Here is a 22,569-nt window from a genome sequence, read left to right on the forward strand (position 1 = left end):
TGTATTATGCCAAGTTTAAAGCTTATGAATAATGAAATAGATATGGCGTGCTTTTTTTTTCGTTCATGTTTACCAAGCCTTATCCCTATCTTTAGTGATGCAGGATTTTACACTGTTTTGGTTAACTTTATGACACTTGAGATGTTGTTTGCTTGCTTCACTAACTTATGCGATGCACTCTTGGCAGGGTTTGGTAGCAGCAGCATATGCATTGGTTGGTGAGTCTGCAATTTCTGCCAGATATTCTGATAATATATTCTCCATAGTTGTGATTTTTGGATTTGCTTATTCAACAATAATGTTTATTAGAAGAACACAGGCAATTATGAAGTTCCTCTCGACATTCAAGTTGGAAGAAATTTTCCGTCTGTTAGACAATTGGCAATTTCATTTTCCAGCTTATTCTCTTTTTCTGTTTTCTTAAACTTAGTTTAAGTTTACCCTTAGTAAGGGTGGCAATGGAACCGGAATTTTCCGGTCCGGTTACTCCGATTCCGGTGACATTCTGGTACCGGTAACACAACGGTACTGGTTGCAACCGGTATACTGGTACCCAATGGTCCGGAATACGGTACTGGTGCGTCTATCAAAAAAATTCCGGTTCTGGTCCGGCGACAGTGAAGACCGTTGTAATTTTTTTTTATTTTTTTTTAATTTCATTTGGCAGCAACGGCTCTTTTGGTCGTTTCCCCCCCACCCCCACCCACACACACGCAAAATTAAAATTTTCACTATAAATACCCTTTTATATTTATTCTTTTTCCTCACAAATATTCTCAATTTCTCATACTCTCTCTAAATATTCATAGTTATTGTATTAGTTGGAGTTGAAGATTTTTTGAAGCTATTACAAGCTTCAATTATCATCTTTTAATTCTGACATTTGGTATACGTCTGCTTTACGCAGAAGTTCGGTATATTCGTTCCAACTTAATCTCTTTTTTATTTACTTTAATATCTATATTTTTATTTTTTAGTATCTACATTTGTTTACTTACATTAATTTTTCGATTTATAATATTATATTGCTTGTTTTAATATTTTAATTTTATTTAAATTTAATTATGGATTCCCATAAAAATAGTAGTGGTAAAAAACCAATTTTTGGTAAGATTTTTCGTAGAAATAAAAAAAATAAGGCTACTACTAGTTCATTACCGCTTAGATTTAGTGAAACTTCTTTATCACAGCCTAATGGTTTTGATGTTGGTATCGGTATGGAATTAGACCATGAGACCCTAAGTAGGCGTTATGATAATTTTAAGGAAGACTTACAGGAAGAAGATATAGAAGAACAAGAGTTAGGTGATACCCCTACCTCTACTAGTTCGGTTACGGAATTACTGGAAGACGGTGAAGAACTTTCCCCTTTACCGGAATTTACTAGGGCCAAAGGTACTGAACATTCTAAAAGGTCTTTAGTTTGGAAATTTATGAAGCATGATAAGGCAAAAAGTACTGCTACTTGCAATAAATGCATGAGAGTTTTTAAACATTTTGAAGAAGTTCAGAATGGAAAATTGCGCATTTGACAACTACTTTGATGTGTCAAAAGGAGAAACAACAACAACAACAACAACAAACCCAGTGTATTCCCACTTAGTGGGGACGTGTCAAAAGGAGAAGTTGAGCATAAATGATGAAGCTGAAAAAGTGGATGACATGTATCTTACAACAACTAGATCTGACATTTTATATGTTGTAAGTCTTCTATCTAGATTCACTAATTGTGCAATTAACACTCATTTTAGAGCAGCGAATAGGGTGATAAGATATGTTAAGGGAACACTGAATTTTGGAATCAAGTTCAATGCAAATCAAAAGCACGTGTTGCATGGGTATTTTGATAGTTACTGGGGTGGTTCTTCTGAAGAAATAAAGAGCACTTCTGATTATTGTTTTAATCTTAGTTCAGGTGTATTTTCTTGGTGCTCTAAAAACAAGAAGTTGTTGCACAGTCGACGGCTGAAGCTGAGTTCATTGCAACAACAACTGCTGCAAATCAAGCCTTATGGCTTAGAAAAGTGCAACTTGATCTGAATTTAAAGCAAGAAAAGTGCACAAAAATGTTTGTGGATAACCAAGTAGCTATTGCTATCTCAAATAATCCTGTTTTTCATGCAAATTTCAATATCAAATTATTCTTTCTCAGAGACGTGCAGAAAGAAGGATCGATTGGGTTAAAGTACTGCAAGACGCATCTTCAACTGACAGATATGTTTACTGAAGCCTTGCCAAAGAGCAGATTTGAATTTCTTAAAGAAAGTCTTGGAATTTGCAGCAACTGAAGCAAGGAGGAGTGTTGATTAATTGCCTCAGTTACTGCAGTAAAAATTGGAGCAGTTACTAGATGTTATCCAACTTTTTTAGCCATGTTCTGTTAACTTAGTTTAGTTGTTGTTTCTTTTTTGGGTTGATCATATGTGTTGGAAAATTGGCGGAGGAGTACTCTCTATATGTCATTTTCTATTGAAGACAGGTGGAGGAAATCATTTTTCTTTACTTCACTCAACTTGCTTTCATAAAATGGCTATAGTACCTAGGTATTTATAGAACTTTTCTAGCATGTACCTAGACTAGTACATTTACTTTAATTTAATTCTATTTTTTTTTCTTTTCTTCCGGTTCATGACCAAAACAGTACATGTATCCCAAGAGTAATACAATTAGCTTTTAATTCATGAACTAAGATAATTATGAATCACAAAAATCTAAGAAAACATTTTCTTTTCCAACCCAACGTTCAATTTTCAATAGTATGCTGGAGGACAAGGCTGTGCAGACCACTTTTTCATATGGGAACTTTAGGCTTCAATATATTCGGGCAGCTTGTTTGATCTCTAAAATTAGTGATAAAACAAGATGTTCTGTTATCAGATTCTGTTTCAAATCTCCAAACTAATTTGGCCTAGTCATATGAAGTGCAGTCTCTCCAACAGTTTATCTGGTTTTTATTGAAATGTAGGTTTTCATGTCCTCATAAATGTTGTCTATAGCTTACCTTGTGCACTTCCCTCATTGAGCTTTTAATTCTCTTAGTTTTACAAGGAGGCAAAGGAGTGCCTTCTATTCTGTTTAATCATTGCGAGTGCATCACTGGATGCTTGTTCTCCTGATGGAAGACACTAAGATTTTTTCCTTTTAATTGTCTAGAGTGGGAGAAGACACTACAATATGTTGGAGTTTTCGGCCTATGTCAGGTAATTCTTCTAGTTTGGAGAGAGAATTTCCTATGTCCGAACACTAACAACTAACTGAAATGAGTGAACAAACTTTTTTCATATTGGATTCTGTTGTTGGAAAGCCAAACGAAGATTTCATGATTATTTTTCAAAATTTCATTGCTAAAAGCTTGTTATTTGTTGGATGTTAAGCTGATACTTGAATTCCTAAATTCTGGATTTATTTTGGTTTTTAGACTTTATACCGTCGAATTACTTCTTATGAGGATTCAGAAGATTTGAAACAGGATGTGAGGTAACAGCCCTTTCCATGAACTTGAATTGCTGTCAAGTGTGTATGTCTTTTACAGTGTTTATTTATTTTTGTCCTTTGAACCACAGTCCTAAAGTTTTGCTAAGGTGGAATAAAGGTTAAAAGAATACAAAGTGAAATAACTAATGCACCCATTGTATATCGTATATGGGTTATTAATGAAATGAATTCTTGTTGTAAATGTGATACTACTTTGGCAACTCAATCACATTGAGCTTTTCATTAAATACTTACGTCTTGATTAAAATGAAAAGTTATTAGGAATTTACTTGAAAGGAGAAGCAACTCTTCAATCTATATGCACATGACAAACATAGGAATTTACTTGAAAGGAGAAACAACTCTTCCATCTATATGCTATGACAAATAAACACAGTAGATGTCGGTTCCATTTGTGAACTTGTACAATGAGACAGTTCCATTCTTATATCTTATGCATTAACATGGCAGAAATGATGATAACTCAAACATAGCCCGTACTAGGATGAGATCATATCAGATCTTGACAGATCAGACGTCTTATCAGTTACCATCATGGTTTCCTCCCAGATCTGTTTTTTTATCGCGGCATACTGTTGAACACAAGTTTTTGGCCAAAAATACTACATCAAACTTAAACTACATCCGTGTAATACCACCATGAGCAAAATCCATACTTCCGTTACTTTTCTTGACAAAAACTAATAGTTTTGACTAAAGAAGCGCCTATGCATGTGACTTCCCTACAAATGACCTTTTTCAGTTACTTTGTCTTCTCCCCCTTTGTCTTCAACATCCAGCAAAAAATACATATATTTTGTCTAAACAATGATGATTCATAGGTGATTCAACTGCATGTTAAAATGATCAAGTGTGATTTGGTTGCATGAATAAGAGTTTGTAGATCCGCTAAGGACCTTAACTTCAATAAGGCTTTGAGCATGTTAGATTTAGACGGCGGAGTAGTGTGGGAGCTGCTACCTACCAGGGTTTGATTAAAAATTCAAAATAGTATGCCAGTGCAAGGAGGAGCCTTATCTTAATATCCTTACTTAAGCTCCACCATTATAATGCTGCCGCATGGAATTAGAAGCTAAGCTAGTTTCTGTGCATTCTTGTGACTGCCCGAAACAAGAGCAATGCAACTGAAGTTAAGCTGATTTTCTTTGTATAATTTTCAGCTCTAGTATCATACCCTATTCTCCAATTTTCAATTAGCCTCATCCCTCTTTCTCTTCCAAGTCGAACACACTCATGGCCGAGCTCATGCAGAGAAGAAAACGATCATTCTGTTAGTTTTTTAAACAGAGTTTGATGGTAAGATGAAACATGTTAAATTTTAGATATTTCAAGGATGTGTTTTGTTCACCATGGTAGTACAAGAATGTATTTTAAGTTTGAAGCATAGTTGAAGGATGTTTTTTTGCCAAAAACTCATTGGACGCCATTACATTGTTAGAATTTGTACATGCTTGTGATACGAGATATTTACTATGTTGTAACTGCAAATTGTTGCTGTGATGGTATTAAACGGATGCTTACGGTGTTAACTTTTCCAGACAACTTTTGGTCCCAATGACATGGGCAGTTGGCAAGTTGGAGACAAACCGTAATCGTAATGGACTACCAACTTCACCTTCTTCAACTGACGTTCAAAACAGGGTGTTGCAAGCTGCTGCTAAGCATCAATCACAACCAGATAGCGAAGAGATTCAAGATCCGTCCCCTGAAACTATGCTTTCCGTCAATGAAAACATCGATATTTCTGAAGCATAGAATATTTAAGTGTTTTGCAGCTAACTGTAATAGTCCAACTGAATGACATTTCATATTGCTGGAATCCATTTTGTAGATTCAGGTAAGACACTCAGATTATCAACAACACAAATACCACCATAAATACCACCATAAAATTTGTATAGTCAAAACCTTGAGATTCTTCTTTTTTGTAATGAATAAGTAAAAATTGCATGCATACATTGGGTACCATGTTATACATTCGTTGGATATTCCATAGAAAAACTTATAAGCACTATGTTACGAATTTAGCAAAACACTTCCCCCAATCTGGTGCAGTTTATCTTGTGTTTGAGATAAAACAAAACACGCCCACCATGATAACTCATGTTCCACTGAATGTTTGAGGAGTTACCTTGACTATTCCCTTTTCTATGTTATCGCCTTTAGGTCACATCTTTATTGTCTAGGCAAAAACTAATTATAAATAAACGATGTGTTAACATGCCCAAATGATAGCCCAAGAAAGATCTTTAAACAAAAGTAGTTTTGCTAATACCGTGATGTGGTAGAACACATTGTAGGTTTGATATACAACAGAATCGACATCCTTACAAAGAGACATTATACAAATTTCCATGAGGAAGGATTCTATCACGTATGCCATTTTAGAGAAACCCATCAGAAAATTTGTCCAGTCCATTACCCTAGTATACAAACTGAGGCAAAAAATTGGTTAATTGTATCATTCTATGGTTCCTGAACCAAAATGCCACGAGGAGTGCTCGCTCTTTCATCTTCATCCGCAGCTCATTTATTTGAACAAGCGACTTGAGATGAGACTGACAAAATACCTGACAGCATCTTGCATTATCAGTGATGCACGAGAAATTCAGCTTGGCTGGAAGGATTTTGCCATTGCCATATTTCATTCCTTGTCAGCTATTACAACAAAAACATCCTTAACTGACCATTTTCTTCTCTCTGTTTTTGCCGGCGGATTGATGACTGCTTTTTCGGTATTAGCAAGACGGTAACCAATCACAATCTCTCTCCTTTGTCGTGCACGCAGGAGCACTTCATAAAAACTCAACTCCTCACCCTCACAAAGGTATACCTTTGCTCCTCTTATTTGCATCTCATTTCCCTGCAATGTAAGAAGGTTTAATTAGTCGTGAACAATCACAATAATAACTACAGCCTTAACGGACGTTGCAGGATGCTACCAAGATACGCAAGGATTCTTAGCTTCAGCATCTACTGAAGCATTCAATACTGTCAAATTATAAAATTGAGACGCAAGCGATACAACTTCACCTCAAAGTTTCAAAAACGAGGAATGAGTCCTAACTGATCTTTACTGATTAAAAGTTCGATAACATGAGAGTCAATGTAGTGAAAGTTTCACATGGTACTTTATAGATTTGGTGTTTGCTTCAACTTGGATTCAGATCCTTTTCCATTTCTTTTCATTTAGGTGTAAACTCTATATGTGCTGCCCTGTTTTCAATCAGTGCACTATAAAAGGATCGGACTAATAGCCTAAAATAAGTCTGAAAGCCTTGGGACCCAAACCAAAGGTCCCCTAGCCTAAAGTCGACGTTCCGGTGCTGATGGAACTGCCTCATTCTTCCTAATTCGATGGTTAATACAGTTTTGGGTTAGCTAGTTCTGCTTCTGTCATGAAAAGAGAAAATGGCTCTCGAATATAGTCATTACTCCTTTTTTTATTGTTCAGTCTCATATTGATACGAGAATAATCACGGATATGGATTTATGAGAGTGTGTGTTGGACCCGAGCCTTGGTGTGTGCAATTGAAATGTAAAAGAGGCCCAAAATGCACCAAAATCAATCCATAACTTACACTTGATGAGTGCCCCTTTTGGTCATTTTAACTTATATTTTGTAATAGCTATATAAGGAACATTGTAGGACTTTTAGACTTAGTTTTTGGATATTATTGTAAGGCATAAGACACAAGGAACATCAAGTCCTCTCTCTAAAGAGGCTTGGCCAAAACTAGGGCAAGAACTAGTATGGAATCACTAGTGATTGTATTTTGCTTGGAAACGTAGATACTAGAGAGGTGGAATCTGATCTTGTGTCACGTAAGAGATAGGTGAATCATTGTGTATGGTGTTAAGGGTCCAAGAGTGGAATAGGCTCTTGGGTTCTTAAGATTATAACTTTGCGTAGTCTATCTATCCATCCTTTGTTTTCATTGTAATTTTGTAGTTTGTGTTCTCGTTATTCAAGCCGTATTGTGGTGTTGTTCCTCATATTGTTAGTGCTCATCCTTGTTATTCATATTGTTGTTGTTAATATAGTTTGGGTGACTGATTTGGTGTTCAAGACACTTTGTTATTCTTGTCTTATTGTTGTTCTTGTTGTTTGTTGTTGAAGCCAAGACTTGGTCTCAAGTGTGCTCTCGGTTTCTCCTTCATTTGTGGATTGTTTTGAGACCGTTTCTTGTGTTTCCGAGTTTTTATCATATCATTTGGTATCAGAGCATGGCTTGATCTTGTTCCTATAAGATCAATCTTGGGCTTGCTTGCTAGAAAAAATTCAAAAAAAAAAAACTAGATTTGGTGTTCTTGTTGTTCTTAGTCGAGAAAGTTGTTCTTGTTGTTCATCTTGACCGAGATTGTTTGTAAGTCTAGATCTTGGTGTCTTTTGTTTTGTTTAGTTGTTCTAAGTGTTGGTTTTTCTTGTTCACTAGCACTTTGAGTCTAGATCTAAACTTGAGCTTGAACTTATTGAAGTGTTGTTGTGAACAAAGGTGGCCGTGTGTTGATCTTATTGTGAACTTGAACTTGGCCGCCCCTTGTTGAACCTTGTTGTTGTGTTTTTTTCACTTTGGCCGTGTGTTGTTAGTGTTTTTCTAAGCTTGGCATTGTATTGTTGTTGAGGATTGGTGGCCTAAGGACAATCTTGTTGAAGTTTTGTAGTCTTGGCCGTGTGGTTGTGTTGTAGATCTTGGTGATTGTTGTTGAATTTTCTTGATGATTGTTGAAGTGTTCTTGATGTTCTTTCCAACCTTCATACCTTGCTAAAATAAAGTAAAAGTTAGATCCAAAAAGGTGAAAGAAAAGGTGTGAGAACTTTGTTAGTCTTGAAAGACTTACCATCACTCACCAACTAGTCAATCACAGCTCAACCACTTTCCATAAAACAAGGGTCCATATTTTAAGGAGAAGTACAAAGAATTCAAGTCTTCCTTTTTTGAAATTTGAAAAAGAATTCCAAGACTTATATTTCCCTCCTTAACCAATTCCCACTAATTCCAAATTATAAAATTGATCAAGACTTCCAAGTTTGGAAAATAAAATTGGTAAGGACCGAGGCCAATCACGGACTGCCATGTCACTAATTACTGTTCATAGATAAATTTTAAGCTCAAATTTGGATCTTTTAGTCTCATTTTGTGTCTTTAGTTTCGTTTGTTGATTCCAAATCTAACTTAAAAGCTAGTACTAGATTGTAAGTTAGTTTTGAAGTCGTTCTTCGTGTAAACCTTCTTTTGTGTGTCTTAATTCTTTTGTGTCATTGTAATACGTTCTTGTGTGTTTTCCTTACTCTTTGGAGTCCTAGTAAACGTTGGATTCACCTCTCAATACCTCTTGGAGTACATGCAAACTTACAACACTTATGAAATTGAGAGTGACGGATTCGAGAGACACGAAATAAAAAGAGAGAATGAGGATATTTTGTACAACTAACATGTTTTCTGTTTTGTAGGTATCTCCTTGGCTATAGTGGACACCATTTTGGCCCACCTTGATGCTATTGCCCGAGAAATAGCTAAGGCGAATGCAAAAATTGGGCTCGGATATGTCTACTATACTTAAGAGGGTGGATCGAGTGGAGAGTCGAAGAAATTCCTGTGTTTCTACTTCCGAAACTTTACCTCAAACAATCAATCCTCCAAGACCACCACCAAATGACACAAACATAAGCCAAGCCACCAAATGTCTTCCAACCAGAGACCTAAGTAGGTCACTTCTTCAACAATTCGATCAAGTCCAACTAGAACTTGGAAGCCAATCTCCTCCCATCCAAGCTCCACAACAGAAGCTCCACATTACCAAATCAATCCTTTCATCCGAAACTCCGCTTCACTTAAACTGATATGTCCATATAGAGGAGTGTGGTAGAAAGAAACATGAGGGACATGGAGTCTACAATGATGCACATATGATGGAGGAGAAGTTGATGGGAAGACGAAGGAAACCACAAGGAATCCGCCACCAAGAAAAGAGGTGGGATGTGTTTAGTGTTTCCTTTGTTATTCACTATGTGTTTCGGATGAGGATGAAGACAAGGCTCAAGATGGAGAGGAAGCCGACGTTCAAAAATAAGATGTTGGTCGAGACTTGTTGTTATTGAGCCCTCAGATTCTTCATGTTTTTGTGGACTGTTTTTGACTTATTTTGTGACTTGTTTGCGGACTGTTTTGAGTAGGTTTCCTTTGAAGTGACCAATTGAATGAGGTAAAGCCGTGAATTTGCGGACAAATTCCTCTCAAGATGGAGAGGATGATACGAGAATAATCATGGATATCAACTTATGAGAGTGCATGTTGGACCTGAATTTGCGGACAAATTCCTCTCAAGATGGAGAGGATGATACGAGAATAGTCACGGATATGAACTTATGAGAATGCATGTTGGACCCGAGCCTTGGTGTGTGCAATTGAAATGTAAAAGAGGCCCAAAATGCACCAAAATCGGTCCATAACTTACACTTGATGGGCGCCCACTCTTTGAAGGGCCTTTGGGTCATTTTAACTTATATTTTGTAATAGCTATATAAGGAACATTGTAGGGCTTTTAGACTTAGTTTTTGGATATTATTGTAAGTCATAAGACACAAGGAACATCAAGTCCTCTCTCTAAAGAGGCGTGGCCAAAACTAGGGCAAGATCTAGTGTGGAATCACTAGTGATTGCATTTTGCTTGGAAACATAGATGCTAGAGAGGTGGAATTCGATCTTGTGTCACGTAAGAGATAGATGAATCATTGGGTGTGGTGTTAAGGGTCCAAGAGTGGAATAGGTTCATAAGTTCTTAAGATTATACCTTTGCGTAGTCTATCTATCTATCCTTTGTTTTCATTGTAATCTTGTAGTTGTGTTCTTGTTATTCAAGCCGTGTTGTGTTTTTGTTCCTCATATTGTTAGTGTTCATCCTTGTTATTCATATTGTTGTTGTTAATATAGTTTGGGTGACTGATTTGGTGTTCAAGACACCTTGTTATTCTTGTCTTATTATTGTTCTTGTTGTTTGTTGTTGAAGCCGAGACTTGGTCTCAAGTGTGCTCTTGGTTTCTCATTCATTTGTGGACTGTTTTGAGACCGTTTCTTGAGTTTCCAAGTTTTTATCATATCACATATTATGTTTTTTTTTCTTTCTATTTTATATATTTCATGTTGCTTCAGTTGTTAGCTTTCCCTAATAAATGGAGTGTTTGATCTCCTACAATACGCTGATATATGCATAAATCCCTAAAAGCTCCAATAATACTGGATGCGTACTGGAGCAATGTGTGGCTCCTCTATACTAGACACAAAAAATCAGGCAACCCAGTAGCCAGTAGGCATGACCCATGCCAGTTGCCTCACCTCTTCCAATACATTATTTATTTGACGGTCCTCTGCCACCATGGCCAATGCCATGCTAATAAGCTCATTTGACAAAACGGTCACTTATCTTTGACATAGTCAAGAGGTTTTTAGTCCTCGGGTCCAAAATTTCACTGATTATAATCGACTTATCTGAAGCCTGTTGCATCTCCTCTCTCCAGGAGCCTTGGGAGGAGCTACCCCTGTGAATTTTGGAAACCACAGATTCTCTGTATGGCAAGCGTTTGGCCTGCAAAACAAGAAATAGATTTCTGAGTGCATCATCTGATGTCACAGCTTAAGGATCAAATTTAAATAGTATTAAATCAGCTCAAAAGAGTTTAGAGTGCATCCGAAGATAAAAGAAACAGAACATCTAAAAGTAGTAAGATTTAGCAAGATAATACAAGAATATTGTTACTTTCTGAAATAAAAATCATGCATCTAAATTAAGCTCTAAGTGGTAGATGACTGTTTTCCTCGAGAAATCTTAGATCTTTGTGGTTAAATTTGAAAATATGCTAATAGTTCAATCAGTAAGAGGATTTCTACATCCATTTCTGTATCCTGTTGATTATGTCCTCAGTATAGTAAAGTAATATTGGGGATCAACATCAAACTACTGGTTCTGCAAAGGGACGACTCCAAAATTTGCACATGAATGCAGTAATACTGTTGTGAGAACACATGCCAGAAGGGAAAAAAATGCAGGTGTTTGATGACAAACTTTATTCTACCAAATCAGTCAAGAACTACGAGGCTGTCTGATCGCTTAGACATGGAAGCAATGAAAAAAAAACAGAACCTGGTTAATTAAAGATACATTAAGCAGAAAATTTTAGAGAAAGTGTAATTTTTCATGTGTTTGGTAGAGAGCAGAGTAATATTGATACCTGAGGATTTGAAAAAAGGACAGATTGTGTCAACTAGTGCATCATGTGCAAATGTTCAGTAAAGACGTGGACTGCCGATTGATACAATTTGGATTTGGGTGTGGATTCATACTGTATTTAGTCAACCTAACTTGGGATCTTTGACTTCATCTATCACCAAGATGTTTAGGTTGATCGGCTATCTGGTATGATTTTGGGATTATGTCATATATATATATATATATATATATATATATATATATATATATATATATACACGTACACATACATTATACATATATATCAAATGTGTCCTCAACAAATTGTTTATTATATGAGATAACTTATATATATTCACATAAAGTACTACAACACTTTGTTGTTACACGAGATAACTTATGGATAAAATATTAATCCCTCCGTTTCATTGTGTTTTAGTTTGACTGGGCACGAAACTTAAGTAAATAAGAATACTTTTGAATCTTGTGATCTTAAACTAAAAATATGTATATTGAACCAAAAATATTCTTTGAATCTTGTGGTCTTAAACATGCCATGGAATCAGAGAGTTACTAACAATAGAAAGTGACATTATTTTCTATATAATAGGCTAAAAAGGAAAGTAAAAACACATCGTCCTTGTTTAAAGAGAATTTAATAATTCAATAATTTGTCAAAAAATAGACTTCAAAAGCCGTTACATACATCTTATTAGCTGTATCCAACACCCAAACTTGAACTTCGACCCCTATCCTCGAATCCTAAAATTTATGTGATGAAAGATCCGACCTCTAGATCCACACCCGTATCAAATACCTGCACCAGTATCTAGGCAACATACTGGACCACCTCATCCCAATTGTCCAGTAACAACTCCACTTGTGTGAGATTTTGAGATGGTTTGGGATGCAATGAGCAATGCAGGGCATAGTGACGGAAGCACCCTTCAACTGATACTTTTAGAAGAAAAAAATGGAAGAGCTTGGGATGTTGCCTTACTAGCACTGTTGTGAATTTCGTGGAAGGAAAGAAAATGAGAGCTTTTGATGGGACAGAGGACTACGTACATTTGAAGAATAGTCTCTTAATTCCTGATTTCTTTTTGGTGCACCCATGAGGTTGCTGTGTATAGAAGATTGGATGTAGTTTGTGAAAATCATATGTTATATATTATATACTTTTTTGGTATACTGTTTGTATATGGGAATTTCTATTAAAATAATTTTTTTTACCTTACAAAACTTTTTAGAACAGCAACATATCATATATCTAAACAACATGTGACATTAATAGATGTAATGGGACACTAAATTTTCATAAATGTGGCACAGAATAAGATATAAAATATCCATTCCACAATGTACCTGAATGTCACGTATTAACAGTAATGTGGCAAGTGATCTGGAATCCGCCTGAATTGTGGAATCTTTCACTAATTCATCTACCAAAATTAAGATCTGTACATACGAAAAGAAAATTCAGAACAGTAGTACAAGTTATAAAAGAAACAATATGAACAGGAACACCCCAGAAACTGTTAGGGTTTTGGTCTTAATTTTCTTACTATATTTAAGTTTTATTTTTTCTTATAAGAAAAATAAAAGTTAGCATAATTACTTTTACTTTTCTGAAAGAAAAAATATAATTCTTTTTCATATTTGGATAACCTCTTTCTTGGAGGAAAGGTTTTGGATATCTATAAATAGAAGGCCTCCCTTCTCATACCATAACATATTAGCATCTACAATGTAGTCGTTTAAAGAGTTTCGTTTAGGAAAAATTTTTCTCTAATAATTTTATGTTTTCTTTTATATTAAGTCTTTATATGTAGGTTAATTGGCTAAACTATATAGTTTTTAGTATGTTTTTTTCCGTCTGATTTATCGTCTCAATAGTTTGCAACTAATAGCTTCCGCATGACACCCTCTCGATTTTGAACCCAACAAGTGGTATCAGAGCTTATGGTCCAATGGTGTGGTGAGACGAGATTAAACAGGTTTAAAGTGGTTTCAAAATCAAGCTGCAACAATTTGGATGATAATAAAGATTTTTGTCGAACTACATGTGGAGAACAAATTTCAACCATATTTTCAACACTCCTGCTACTGCATCTTTAAAAATAAAAATAAAATATTACTTTTAAACCAATTTTTAACCATGATATTTACTTTTAACCATGGCAAGTACAGTTATGAAGATTATATCAAGAACGAAGTTCATGCACGTGATATGAAGAGAAGACGGATCAAGTGAAGAAAATTAAGCCAAAAAGGGGAGATTTGTTAGGGTTTTTGTCCTGATTTTCTTACTATATTTAAGTTTTATTTTATCTTAGAAGGAAAATAAAAGTTATCATAATTACTTTTACTTTTTCATTCTTACTATATTTAAATTTTATTTTTTTAAATTTTATTTTTTCTTAGAATGAAAAGAAAAATTATCATAATTACTTTTATTTTTCCTGAAAGAAAAAAATATAATTCTTTTTCATATTTAGTTAACCTCTTTCTTGAAGGAAAGATTTTGGACATTTATAAATAGAAGATACCCCTTCTCATACCATAATATAATAACATCCACAATGTAGTCGTTTAAAGAGTTTTGTTTAGGGAAAATTTTCTCTCTAATAGTTTTATATTTTCTTTTATATTAGATTTTTATATGTAGGTCAATTGGTCAAACTATATAATCATGTTTTTAGTATGTTTTTCTTTTCGTCTGATTTATTATCTCAATAGTTTGCAACTAATAGTTTCCGCATGACGCCCTCTCGATTTCCAACCCAACAGAAACCCCATCCCATTCCCCCATCTGAGCGTTGTTAACATCAGAACACACTTACTTTATATTTTACCTAAAGTGCATCTGTTTTGCATATTTAGTGAATCTTACTCACCGAGTCAAATGATTCCGAGGGAAGACTTTCTAGATGGCGGCGTATAACATCATTGCCCTCGCGGTTTACCAGTATTATGTTTGCCAGCTGGCTAATATCCAGGCCACCATCTGTTAGCTTCTTTTCTCTTTCCTTCTCGGAGACTTAATTGAACATCCACAACTTTGAACCATGAGCTATGAAGGCATCCAATACCTAGAATGAGTAGCTGAGTTTGTTGGAGTTACAGAGCATCATTTTTTCAAAAATTGTTCAGATCTTAAATACTTTGTACTTTCTGGGCTTCTTTCATCATTCTCTGGAACTGAGAGATGGAATGAGAAAATATTCAGAAATCAGAAAACCTGGAAGCATATATAAGCATATATATAGGCTGAGGAAGAGGTGGGAAGATACAGAAAACAAGCAAGAAATCTCTATCCCCATAGTCTATAGAGAAAAGCTTGCGTGAGTAAGGAAAACATACAGCTGGCTCCTCACAAGATTACCAGTATCATATCCTCCATATCTCGTCGCCAACCACAAAAATGAATCCGCTCTGTAGTCTTTGGAGTAATTAAGTTCTTTGGCAAGTTTCCTCTCTGAACCTGCAACATTCAGGTAAAATGAAAAGGAATTAGGAACTTTGATTCAAACTCACCACAATCATATCATCAATGTCTCGTCTCCATCCAGTTAGTAGAATCTTCTGTGGCTTTCTTGTTGGTCGGACAATGTGCATCAAAGATGCTTCTTTGACCTGAATAACCAAATTAATTATACCTTAGAAAGTCTATTAATGCCACGTTCTGCTTGCTTGAATTCCATGCCTAGAATCCCTCAATTGCGAAGCAGAAGAGGATCTCCTTCATGTGATCCACTAAATGTTGAAGTCATCGAGTTTTTTTATTCCATTTATTAAGACTTTTAATGGTTATCATGAATCTAATAAAAGATTTTTTGTGTCCTTTGAGAGGTTGTGAGGTTGGCATTAATAATTTTTACTTGCAAATATCCAAACTCAATTATCTCTGCAGTATGAAAATTTACAATCTAATATAAATTTGTTCAATTTTTTTTTATAACTGTGGTGTCCAGTCCAGTTTGCGCTCATCTCGACTAATTCCACAGTATACCTGTTACCTCCTACCAGCACCAGGTACTAGGCAACTCTATCCACCAAGGCACACCCACCAAACTCAATTATCTCTGCAGTATGAAAATTTATAATCTAATATAAATCTGTTCAATTTCTTTTTTGATAACTGTGGTGTCCGGTCCAGCTTGCGCTCATCGGAACTAATTGTCCACCAAGGCAAGAATAGATGAGAAGAAATCACCTGGTGTTTGTCTGTCTTTGTTGGGAATTGAACCTTAGACCTCCTTGTGCTCAACCCAACTTCATTGAACCATTAGGCCACACACTTGGGTGCTTAAATTTGTTCAATTTTCATGACCTATATTATATTGATCATAATAAATATCGAATGCAGTTCATATGCTCCAAATAGAAGCCGAGAAAAAAGGTTCTCGACAGTATCTAAAGCTTAATTTAGACCGAAGTCAACCAATTTATCTTATTGATGAATATACTCTTAAAGAATTGTATAACTTTGTGATGTATTGACTTTTTCATCAGCGTTATAATATGTGATTTGGGTTCACTACATTTTCAAGCAGAGAAACAAGAGAATATAGCTATCTTAAGAAAAGGGGAAGCACCATAGGCAGTGCTGTTGGAGCATACGAGTCATCATCCTCGGCAATAACAAGGACTTCATCTCCTTCTTGCAACACATAGGAGTCATCGGGATTCAGTATTATTTTCCCACCTGATGATGCCACCTTGACTCCGCAAGGAATAGCATCAGGAAAGCTGATTAGGACTTCTTCAAATTGCATGCCATGCAACTATGGCCATTTCTTGATGTAGAGCTCACAATTCTCAAATCCAAGGATGTCTTCCCATATCTGCCATTGCCAAGTCCATAGAGAAATAAATTAGATTCATGACATTGATATACTTCCCTCTTCTACTGAATGTAGTAGCTACGATTGAATTAAGTATCAGTCACCATACAAAGTTGATCAAAGCTAAAAGTTGACTTGCGCAAGACCTGGCTGTCGAGCACATTGAATCATTAAGCGCCCAATTACATCATGAGCTACCACTGTTTCAACAAGATCTCCACCAACTAGCTTCACAAGGACCTCATTATCAAGATCACTGAGTTCAACCACTAGGTGGCCCCGAAGTCCTTCCTTTACTTCTGTAAGGCTTAAAACTGTCCTTAGAGCACGGGCATCACTCTACATTAATTTTTTTTGTATATTAGGAACTACAGTTTTGAATCCTAAAAATGAGTTGCTTAAAATATCTATTGATCTGACCTGGTCAGCATTCCCATCTTCAGCGAGGACAACTATTGCACGAGCCTTAGAGACAGACACCTACTACAAATTTACCCAATGAGCTCAAAAGATTATTTAACTTACAAATTCTGGACAACTTCAGGAACCTTTATTAAACAATCAACACGAGACAAGAAGTGTCCTTTGATGAGAAGCTGTTTAAAATCAGAAAAGAGAAACTCTAGCGAAATTTCACGATAAAGCATTGCATGATAGAATCAGATCTCTGGAAGGAAAATGGCATTCAATACAATGATAAGAAAGGAAAGAAAGGTTTTTGATGACATAATAAATGTTTGGAAGCAAAAAATAATGCATACCTTTTTCAGGTCAGCCAAAATCAAGGGGCTTCCACTTCTGCATATGACAGAAATTCCTCTAAAATCAAACTACATTTTAGTAATATCAAGTTCCATCTCTTCTTTATCTCGCTCAGCCATGACTACAACAGTTCCCCCCCCACCAAACTCTCATTAGCTATTGCGAGTTGATTCAATAACGATCCCTGAGTATACAGATATATTATTAGTGAATGAGACCATTACTTCTTTCGAATCACTTTAAGTTGCCCAAAAAATACAGAGTTATACTAAGAAATCTCCAGCAAACATTAGTAAACCTCAGCTGCATTATGTATATTTTAAGTGTTTATTTATTTATTTTGTAAACTAAACCAATTTTTAAAAAATATTTAAGTTTTTTGCAAGGCCAAGTAGTCAAAGCTCAACAATTTTTATCAATTGTGTTCCAATTCCTTACATAATGAAGCCTGTTTTCCTAGTCAATCTTGTTATTTTCATGGAGCATGGTAAATAATTGGGAAGGGCTTAGAACAATTGATAAAAGATAGCATCAATCTACTTGGCAGACAAATAGGTAATAAAAAGTTAATGTAGTTCTTCTGATTCTACCACACTCAATTGACAATTACAGAAAGAAAAGAATACCTCAAAGGTTTGGAGCTTCTCTCATTTTCTTGGAGTAATGATAGGGGAAATCTTAAGTAAAATTAGAGAGAGCTTCTGAGCTATGCAAAAATAAGAAATACCATACTAGGAGGATTGCTATTCCGATCTGGTGCTAAAATTAGTCAGCAGTTTGAGGGCAGTTATCTAGATAAAGGAAAATGAACGCCGATCATTTGAACATATGAGCTTGTGAAAGAACAAACTCTAGCTAATTAGAAGGACCCACCAGTTTATCACTCCAACCAATTATAAGTGTATGGTTCTGCTCAACTACTTCACTTCTTCCCTTCCTGAGTGAATCAAATTTCTCAGAGATTGCATCAAAAACTAGCCCGAGCATCATGGCAAATATCAGCATTCCACCAAAACTAACAGAAACTGACACTAGGCGTGGACCAATGCCTTCAGAATTAGCATGATTTCCTGAATCTGCAACATAAGTCCATGATAACCAAAGGCAATTTGCTATGCTATCATCTATCACGCCAAAAAGTGCTAAGCCACCAAGAAAAATAAGGAGCAGAGTGGCAACTAACAAGGCCAGTGGTTTAGCATAAGGATAAAATAATAAGAATACATCTACCCGGTAAGCTAGCTACTTGTTCAGAGATAATTCTTCTGTGGTACAGTCCGACGGTCTTCTAACATTAGAGATATACTCCATATATTTAATAAAAACAAGAGGAAGGGACAAGATCACGAGTGAGAGAATCAATGCTGTAGTTTTCAAACTTACACCAGAAATATTCTGCTTTGACATTGAGTCAATAATGTCAATAGAATCTGAAATGTTGCAGCGTCTCAGTCTGATATTGAGCTTTGAAGCTCATCCTGATATAACGGGAAGGAAAGGAGAAACAGGTAAGTAATTTAGGGACAGATCTAGTAATATCTTGCATACATGTTAGTCAAATTCTACTTCTCAAAAGCCCAGAATTGTTGCATCAATATAAATGTAATGTTGCACACTTTTAAGTTTACTAATAACTAAAGAAGATGAAGGCAATATATTACTACAGTTCCTCATCATGAATATTACTTGAATGATCTTGGAAGATGATCTGGAAAATAAGAGCTCAACCTTATGTAGATAGTTCAAAGAGTCTTACTTTTTATTTATTTTTTGAGAAGGTTTTAGTTCAAGAGTATTATTTGACACAATTATACTTACAAAGAAGGTCAATGAAGGAATGATTACCAATAAACACCGAGAACTCCTCTATAGATCTTCATATCACCCTGTATCCGTCCCTCTCTTCAGGATACCGAATAGTACTAAAATCACCTCTAAGTACCCCTGGAATGTCCCACTCTCCCATAATAGTTTTCATCTCATCCCAAAAAAATTTCCTTTAACCCTTCTCTTTCTTTCCTTGCATAAATTATAGTTTCCTCTTGTCTCATAGTTAAAAAAAATCCCTCAACATTCCTGCGATCTGGAATAAACTCATATCTCACTCATCTACCTCCCACAAACTTCTTACAATAGCATCTGGCAGCCCTACTTTTTCAGTTTCTTGAAAACATATAAGATTGCCCTCAACCCCTTAAACTCACCTTTATGGTTGCCCTTTTATTAGGGCCATTCAACCCCCTCACATTCCCACGAAATAATTTTACTATCCATAAACAATATCTATATCCTTATCCCCCCCCCCCCCCCCAATCATCTCTCCACCACCCAACTTCTTCCCCTTGCCCTTTATCCACATCTCTCACTCTCCACCTTGCCTCCTCTTATACACTGCAATTTACCCATCTCATGTTGCCCTTCCCCTATCTTTTTCTCATTCCCTGCCCTAACCTCACCCCTTTCAACCCTACTAAAATTTCTTGCTTCTCTTTCAATTGTCAATAAACAGCTCTAATATTCTCTCTTCCTCCTCCTCCCCCCCAAACCAAAGGAAAAACCCACAAATTCCCCCAGCTACTCCATTAATCTCCTCTCCTCCTCAGTAATTGTTAACAGTAAGGCATCTTCCTCCATTATCATCCTCCCGACCCCATTATCATATTGTCGGGCATCAACATACATTTCTAAACACTTTCTTCAAATAGAAAAAATAGAGGAAGAGTTTACCACTTCTAGGACTCTTTCTCTAAAACAACTATAAAAAGATTACTCATTCAAGACATTTACAGTAGTGCTGGTAGTAACTATGCACTTCTCTAGCCCCGACAAGCTAACAATAGGGACCTGGCAACAAAACCTGTTGTGACTGAACTACGTCATTTTTTGAGTCAAAAGTAGGTTCCTAATCCTCATTAATGATTCCAAGACTCAACCAACACCTCTACGCATTTTTCTGACTTGTAAGTGTATTGAACTATTTGCTACTTCAACAACCAAGCTATTTTCCAACAACCAAAATAGGCCAAAACAAACACAATATTTCCTTTAAAACCAGATTAACTTATTAAGAAACTTCATAAGTAGGAGTAGTACAAACCAACCTTAGAAAAAAGAAACTAAAATGCATATAGGATGTTTAAGAAAAGTGGAGTCAACAAAAAAACCATTTTAACTTCTCAAATAAGAATGATTACGTATAAAATGGGACAAACATAACCATATGATCATTATAGTATTTTAACCTTTAGAGGAAATAATAATTTTATGGTCACAGTAATCAATGTAACGTAACTTAAATTTCCTAACACCTTAAATACATACATAATTATAAGAGATAATAAATATTGATATTATAAGTTACCTGCAAATCGCTAATTTGACTGTGTAAAGAAAAGTTTTTTTGTACAAGAGATGTAAAGCAAGTCACCAGTACCTGCAACCAAAATATAGCAAAACCATAATTTAATGATTCAGAATGTATTAAGGTGGCATTTAGTTTGAGAAATGTTGAAACAACTAACTGAAAAAAGATTTTGATAAAATTCAAAAAAGCTATTGAATCTTATCTAAAGGCTTAATACATAGTTTCTCGCCTGAACTTGTAGCCAAATCCCTTCAACACGCCCTTCCATCATGGAAAACGTCTTACACACCAAGTGTTTACGAAGTGCTTCTACTACACACCACTTTAGTTATGTGTCATTCATGTATCCAACTTCTTTATTTTTTGCATTTTATAATTTTTCCTTTTTACCATTTCACACCAATTTTAAAAAACAAATTACAAAGCCCTCATACTTAGTTTTCTTTCCTACCCCACCCTCCTATATGACTTCTTCCCTGCCCAACCTTTTCCCCATATGTGTCTAGACCTGTCAAAATAGGCTTAGCCACCGAGGCCGACCCAACCCAGCCCTTTAATTAAGTGGGATTGCGCTAAGTTTTTGTGGCTAATTTAGGAGTGAGACTTTTAGGCCTCACCTCACTAGGCCATCAACCTCAGAGGCCTAACGCATGAGCCTCAAAGGCCAGCCCGTGAATTTAAAAAATGTTTAATTTATTTATTTGTTTACCAAATAAAAAATCCAAAATAATTAAACAAGGTAAAACAAAAACTAAAAAGAATTACAAAGGACATTTCTAGTAGACTGTAGTAATTAAGTATTCAGCCAATAGTCATCAGTAATATAATGTATAACATGAATATATTATTTTATATATGATATATCATATTCATATATACATATTCGTGGCCCTTTGGTCTTCTGAATTCTCTTTGCTCATAAGCAGCATGAAAAGTTAGGGCTAGCTATTTTTTATTCTTCATTTGGTTGATATTAATTATCATCGTATAATGAAGACTTATATGGTTGGTGAATTTCTATAAATAACGCTTCATTTCATTATCATGTTACGGGTTACTTTAATTTTTGTTGAAGGGCCAATCCCTACTAACCCACGCCTGAGGGCTGGGTTGGGCTGCTATATTTTAAAGGCCCTTTAGTTAAAAGGGCCGTCCATCCTAACCTATTTAACTCTCTAGCCCACTGAGGCTGGGTTAGGCCAGCCCATTTAAACAGTTCTATTTGTGTCGTCTTCACCGCTCCCTTTATTTTTTTATCTAACCCTCTCCCCCATTCTTGTCTCCTCCCTTACCCCCAAACCCCGTGCCAGTTTTGTCTTCTTCCTTTCTGCAACCCCCTCCCCTTTTGATTTATTTTCTCCCCCATCATTGCTCCAGTTTATAGTTAAACCTCTCCGACTTGTCCTTTTTTCTCGATATGATTAGATTTCTAAAGAGCCTAATCATAAGAGGTGTAATAGTAGCAGTTGTTAGGGGCTCAGCCCTTTAACTCAAAAATGGCATGGTGTCGACAATGCATTGTCATGGATAACCTTGTTATGGGTTTATGTGTGGGACGAGTCAATCATGTGGGTAATGTAGGCGCCATTACCAATTTGACAACAAACCCACAAATTAGTGCGTCGGCCATGGCACGACATGGACGCTGGGTGGCACGAGTAGTGGCATGTGTCAAGGTTATATCAGGAGTGGGCAAATCAAGGCGAACATATGGCAAAGGCTAAAGAAAACAACGACAAGGTAACGCAAGACGAACTCTCCAAAATGGTACGAGGAAAACAAGAGTTGGCATGACAAAAGCAAAATGCAACCAAGATATGAGGCGAGATGACAGTGCATTGGCGGTGAGCGTGTGTAGAAACATCAGAGGCGACATATGTTCAAAGAGTGGGA

At 35.9% G+C, this 22,569-nt stretch overlaps 2 protein-coding genes across 11 annotated transcripts in view; one reads left to right on the forward strand and one right to left on the reverse strand.

The window, feature by feature from the left end:
• Window positions 1-5,449, forward strand: part of LOC107865367 — a 30,172-nt gene extending 24,723 nt beyond the window's left edge. For 2 of the 10 annotated variants that reach the window (XM_047408313.1, XM_047408312.1), the window contains exons 10-13: window positions 188-218; window positions 3,154-3,200; window positions 3,419-3,477; window positions 5,034-5,449. In XM_047408313.1, coding sequence (XP_047264269.1) covers window positions 188-218; window positions 3,154-3,200; window positions 3,419-3,477; window positions 5,034-5,250 — 354 coding nt within the window. In that variant the 3' untranslated portion in view covers window positions 5,251-5,449. The other 8 variants (XR_007053025.1, XR_007053026.1, XM_047408310.1 and 5 more) reach the window with 8 other exon arrangements.
• A 294-nt stretch (window positions 5,450-5,743) lies between these two features.
• Window positions 5,744-18,392, reverse strand: LOC107871387 (ion channel CASTOR; the record flags this gene model as incomplete). Its single annotated transcript, XM_047408442.1, is given in 12 exon segments — window positions 5,744-6,358; window positions 10,833-10,911; window positions 10,913-11,082; window positions 13,069-13,161; window positions 14,601-14,795; window positions 15,089-15,187; window positions 16,302-16,550; window positions 16,686-16,889; window positions 16,971-17,030; window positions 17,312-17,452; window positions 17,455-17,496; window positions 18,186-18,392. Coding segments are annotated over 12 exon segments (1,758 nt in total), but the record flags the coding sequence as incomplete, so codon positions are not given.
• Window positions 18,393-22,569: the final 4,177 nt, after the last annotated feature.

This window comes from Capsicum annuum, chromosome 3 (assembly GCF_002878395.1).
Source record: "Capsicum annuum cultivar UCD-10X-F1 chromosome 3, UCD10Xv1.1, whole genome shotgun sequence".
In the NCBI taxonomy this organism is placed as follows: Eukaryota; Viridiplantae; Streptophyta; class Magnoliopsida; order Solanales; family Solanaceae; genus Capsicum; species Capsicum annuum.